At 38.0% G+C, this 5,943-nt stretch overlaps 1 protein-coding gene across 1 annotated transcript; it reads left to right on the top strand.

Annotated features, from left to right (window-relative positions):
* Positions 1–1,533: 1,533 nt before the first annotated feature.
* LOC306873091 (U6 snRNA-associated Sm-like protein LSm6) lies at positions 1,534–4,980 on the top strand. Its single transcript, XM_079422125.1, has 4 exons — positions 1,534–1,628; positions 1,985–2,083; positions 4,145–4,258; positions 4,428–4,980. The coding sequence occupies exons 2-4, from the start codon at positions 1,990–1,992 to the stop codon at positions 4,460–4,462; spliced, it is 243 nt and encodes an 80-aa protein (XP_079278251.1). The 5' UTR covers positions 1,534–1,628; positions 1,985–1,989; the 3' UTR covers positions 4,463–4,980.
* The last annotated feature ends 963 nt before the right edge of the window (positions 4,981–5,943 follow it).

The raw sequence follows: 5,943 nt of genomic DNA, 5'->3' as shown, positions 1-5,943 counted from the left end.
CCTCAGCCTGACCCACCCCCCAACCCTGTTGAAGCTGCCTCTGTAATCTTTTCATTTTTCCTCCACTCCCTCTCAGGTCTTTGGGGGCTTAGAAAGGTGAGGCGGGTTGTACCAGCAAATCAACTGTGCCACTGTCCATCTGAGCTCACCAGCGTCTTGAAGACAGGGTGAAAACAGTCCCATCTGGCATCGCTGGGCAGCTATTTCAAACTCGATACTGGTTTGGGAGTAGCTGCAGGGTTATTCCCAGGCTCGTGGTGAGAGTAGATTGTCTATGCTGAGTAAACCTGAAAGCTTTTTGTCTCTAGTTAGTCGGCACTATACATTTAATGCACATTCGTGTCTATGTACAAAATATCTAGACAAAAACTTTTGAAGGACAGGTCAGTAAGGTTAAAATGTCTTCTTTTGTGTTGACAGAAACATTCTTCGTCCTTTGCCAAGGCAAACCTGTGAAGAAAAAAAGCTAATGAAATGCTTTCTTTACCTCTACCGCATCAATGTCTTTTTATTCGGTATCACTTAACAAGCCAAGCCATTCAGACTTTGCCAGTAAAGTCAAGAATGTGCCGTAGTGTGTGTGTGTGTCAAGTCTTTGCCATATCGCTGAAATCATTCTGTATATATTTACCACAGAACATGCAGGTAATGCATGCCTCTAATAAGATTTCTGTTAACCTGTTCGATTTTTTTCTTAAATGAATGATTGCTTTGATAGAAAAACACATTAGATCACATTTTTCCCTCTTAACCCTCCTTTAGGACGCGAACTCAGGCAACAAGGGAAAAAAATACTCATTGAATATTCATTAACTTGTGCCTAAGTGTGTACACGGCTCTTAACCACAGTTTTTTATGACTTAAGGACTTGTAGCGCTGACCTTAGTTTAACACGGCACCAGATACCAAATTAACCTCTAGCCTCCTCAGGGCTACCAATGCCCTGCTAACAAGCAAACTGTCTGGATGCGCCAGAAGAGCTTTATGATTCTGTCTCTCAGGTGCATGCCCTCCTCTGCCTGTGAACAAAAGACAGGGTTTTTTCTTCCCCATCTCTCTTTTTGGCTACTCAAGATATTCTTTTCCCTATGTGTTTTTAGTCACACCTCTATACACAATGTATAGAGATTTCAACATTTTTTTTACAAGTATATTTGTGTATTTTTTGTTACAGTATACAAAATATTACATTTTACACTTCTCATTTGTACAGTCTATCTATCTATCTATCTATCTATCTGTCTATCTGTCTATCTGTCTGTCTGTCTGTCTGTCTGTCTGTCTGTCTATCTATCTATCTATCTATCTATCTATCTATCTATCTATCTATCTATCTATCTATCTATCTATCTATACCCATTCATCTTTATTTCTGTCTGTCCGTCTAATTTCCTACTAAAACATAAGCGAAGCTTCGCTGTGTTCACTACCTTTGTCGTCCTGGCTCCTTTTCCTTTCCTCTCCGCATTCTTTTTCAAAGGAGATAATGCTACCTTTGCGGCTTCCGTACGCTGGGTTTTTGTCGACGCATCTGATTGGCTGCGCGGTGTAAACACCATAAGCGCTTCAGTTCATTGGTCAACAGTCACTCAGTCGAAACGTGCGGCAAACGTTACAAAACGATAGAGGTGAGTGACTACTTTATTTTCATTAAGTAAGTAAATGAGTGCGTTTGACGATAGCGGAGGGTTAAATAAATTGCAGTACTGTACCCTGCGATATGTATAATGGGTGTATTAGGTCCTACCCTGGGTTGTAATGCTAACAGGCTAAGCTAGCCGCTCATGCTAAATGTACAGCGGTTTAAAACATAGATTGACGGTTTCAGTAATAAGTGTGTTTAGTTTAGACAGTGAACGATAACTAATCTCACCGCGCTTCTCTTTATGGTGTTACACTTCTTTTTTGCTAACAATAAAGCATGGGCACATTTCCTTACGTCTCTGATTATGATTTATAATCTTCATTTGCTCTATATTTTCAGTAAAGATGAGTCTCCGAAAGCAGACACCAAGTGATTTCCTGAAGCAGATCATTGGGAGACCAGTGGTGGTGAAGCTGAACTCTGGTGTTGATTACAGAGGTAAGTGTAGGAGCATCTTAAATGAGTTTATAAACCAATGTTGTAGATTTAAAGTTGGTCAGGGACATCATAAGGGAAGGCAAGAAGGCAAAAAAAAACTTTTATCGTATTCAGAATTTTGGAAATAAGAAAATGCTGCTGCGTGCATGTAAATCTGGTAATATAGAGGAAAAACAACATCAACATAATTTCTAATGTTCTGTCTCACCATATGAAATATGACTGTGGATCTATCCTGTTCTTGATCTAAGGCTTTCAGTTTGAATCCTCCCTTTACTAGCTGTACCAAACTTAAACATTTTTTTATTGTTTATTTTTTTTTTTTTCTTTTTTTTTTTTTTACATTTAAACCTCTTGTACAGTGGTTCTCAACCTTTTTGACTAAAAGGCAATCCATTGAAAGCCCCATGATTTTTCTAGTTGCTGGTGATTTACTGGATAAGGATTTTTAAACATTTATAAAAAAAAAAAAAAAAAAAAAAATTACATTTGTATCATTTAAAAGTAATTTCTACCTGTTAATTTTTTTTTTTGAGCATAATTAGAAAAATAAAGTATATCCATTATAAAAATTACCCATATAGACATATATGGAATTTACATGACTTTTAAAGATATAAAAAAACAAAAAAAAATCACACCCATCCTTTTAGTTGAAAACCACTGCTCTAGAAAGTGTAGACTCAGCCCACATTTTTTGTCAAAGAGTGCTAGTCTGCATATAACTGTGGTAAACACATGCTTGACTAGTCTAAAATTAAATCAGTCTCCCACTGTTGATGCTATACATCCACTGACAAAAATATTCAACTTAAATTTAAAAACATGTTCAGTAAAAATGACCTTTGGCATCCATGGAAAGGATGCAGCTCAGACCTTTTCTAATCTGGAGCTGTTGCATAACTGTGGGTGGACCATTTGCTTTCCCCATATGATAGAACAGAATTATGTACAATATAAAATATCACTAAGATGAGAATGTTAAAGGGTTACTCCACCTCAAAATGAAAATTTAGTCTTTAATCACCGTAAAAGCTTTGTTCGTCTTCAGAACACAATTTAAGATATTTTGGATGAAAACCGGGAGGTTTGTGACTGTCCCATTGACTGCCAAGTAAATTACACTGGCCGTTTCTCAATATGCGTACTTGTCTGTACTTGTGTTCTTGTGGACTTGTGAAACGTCATCAGTCGCTGCCGAAGTACTGTTCCAATTCAAAGTTCACATCTAGCCAAGTCCAGTTCAAATCCCCGGATGTGTTCTTGATCCGCCCCTTTTACCGAGGATGCATCGAGAGGTGACTTGTGCGGACTTGATACGGGCCATAACCCAGAATTCAATTCGTCCTCCCGTCCTCGAGAGTTCGTTCTTCCAAGTCGAACTTGGCAAGTCCAAACTCGAAAGGACGGAAGTCCAGACTCTGCGAACTTATTGAGAAACGGCCACTGTCTAGGTCCAGAAAAGTATGAAAGACATTGTCAAAATAGTCCGTCTGCCATCAGTGGTTCAATCTGAACTTTATGAAACGATGAGAATACTTTTTGTATGCAAAGAAAATAAAAATAACTTTATTCAACAATTCGTCTCCTCCATATCACCAGGAGAGTATCCACTGAATGCAAACAGCGTATACTGTTCTGTGTTAGCCGCAACACACGGATGTGTTTTCTATGTTTATTTATCCTTTATTTACACAAATGGTGCTACGATGACGCAGAGGAGACGAATTGTGCCGTAAAGTCGTTATTTTTGTTTTCTTTGCATACAAAAAGTATTCTCGTTGGATTGAACCATTGATGGCAGATGGATTATTTTGATGATGTCTTTCATACTTTTCTGGGCCTTGACAGTGTTATTTACTATAAACCTACCGGTTTTCATCCAAAATATCTTAAATTGTGTTCCGAAGACGAATGAAGCTTTTACGGGTTTGGAACAACATGGGGGTAAGTGATTAATAACACAATTTTCATTTTGGGGCGGAGTAACCCTTTAAGTTTTCTAATAGGTGGGAATTTTTTTTAAAGTTGCTTCATGTCTAATGTGTGTCTTGCCCTCAGGAGTCCTGGCCTGTCTTGACGGCTACATGAATATCGCTGTGGAACAGACAGAGGAATATGTCAATGGCCAGCTGAAGAACAAGTATGGAGATGCATTTCTCAGAGGAAACAATGGTATGTGATGTTTGTATGTTTTTCAAGTACCTGTGCTCTTTCCTGAGTTGTTTTCAGCTTAAGCAGACCTAGTGTGTAGTTTTTTTTTTTTTTTTTTTTTTTTTTTTTTTTTTTTTTATATAGACGTTTTGCATATACTCAAGTTAATTTTGTTTTCTTTGTCCTCCAGTGTTATACATCAGCACCCAGAAGAGGAAGATGTGAAACCGTTTTACTAGTTTCTTTATTCATTATTACATGAGTAAATTGGTTACTGTCGATATTCCTAATCCTTTGTTAGCTGACGATAATGTGAAATAAGTTTGTTTCATGTTTTGTAACACAAAATTTGGTGTTTTGCAGAGTGATGCAGTAAATTTGATTTTCAACAATAGGTTTTGCATTTGTTTTCATGCTTTATCTGTTCCTGAGATGCTTCTAAGAATATTTCAATAGTGATAATTCAGTCATTCCAGTTAAGGAATTGCTGATTAGCACTTTCAAGTCTGGAGGTTGTTCAAGGCTCCTTTATCTACATATTTCATATTCACTGCTTAAATATACCTGCTGTTTCACATCATTTGGTCTACTGTTGCCCTCTGCATGATAATGTGCTTTGTTTTCAAATGAATCAATAGGTAGTCTCTGATTGAACCCTGATCTATTTGTGCTGGTGTTGTCTGCCCCTTTCTAACCTTTCTGCCCACGTTAGGATGCTCTAATAAATTTACAAACGATCCTGGCATGGTGACACTTCATTAGGCTAAGGTAAAATAATGACAACACATATGATGACTCCAAAATGAGCTGACTGGATGTGCTAGTGTTTTATTTTCATGTGGGATCAGCGCTTGGACCATTCATTTTTTTCCCTCTGTGTATCCACATTTATGCTCTTTGCCCTCGTTTAGGAGACAAAAGGCTGCCAAGGTCGGCCCTGAATGCAGGATGAAGGACACCGTATTGATTAAACCTTGTCCGTAACCGGAGTGAGCGGTTTCTAGCAGGAGCTTGGTATCATTATGGCAACCGCAGCAAATGCTTTCCTATTGTAATCAAAAACCAGAGCCCCTCTCACGACGCTGCTCTGCGCTCCGAGATTAATTAGCACTGTTAATGACCCAATGACTAAATAGTCTCTGTCTTATGAGGGCTGCTCTAATGACCTAGAGAGCAACAGCCTGCGACATCATAACTGGCAACAAATGCTGTCTTCAGAATCTGTGTACAGGTTATCCCCATCACGTTGCATTTTTTTTAGTATGATATGCAATAATTACACAGATTTGATTACAAAATTGTAGATGTTGGATCATAATGGGAGCTCAGATATTAGTGGTGTCAGTCCTTGCCCTTTCACATAATGCTATTTTGTCTGTGAAAGGATATGGCACATTTGCACTTTTAAGCTTTCGTTTTTATTAGACTGGATTGTTGCATTCATGTTTGTCCAGTGAGTTTAAAGTCTGCAGCTCCCCCAGCAGTTGGACCCTGACATTGCAACAGATCATATATTTGCCCCAATTCCTAAATACTGTAGTGTACAGTAAAACATGTATTGTTTGCAACACCTTGTTGAGTCAAAAAAGAAAATAATGAGGTGATTTGTAATGCTGGTATTCATAGATTGTTACAGAATGAATGTACACTACCCTTCAAATATTTGGGGTCAGTAAGATTTTTATCCAAACTGACAGTACAGATCT

The sequence above is a fragment of the Barbus barbus genome, assembly GCF_936440315.1.
Source record: "Barbus barbus genome assembly, chromosome: 7".
NCBI classification, from domain to species: domain Eukaryota; kingdom Metazoa; phylum Chordata; class Actinopteri; order Cypriniformes; family Cyprinidae; genus Barbus; species Barbus barbus.
The sequence above is the reverse complement of the archived record's forward strand: the minus strand, read 5'-3'. Positions and strand labels throughout refer to the sequence as shown.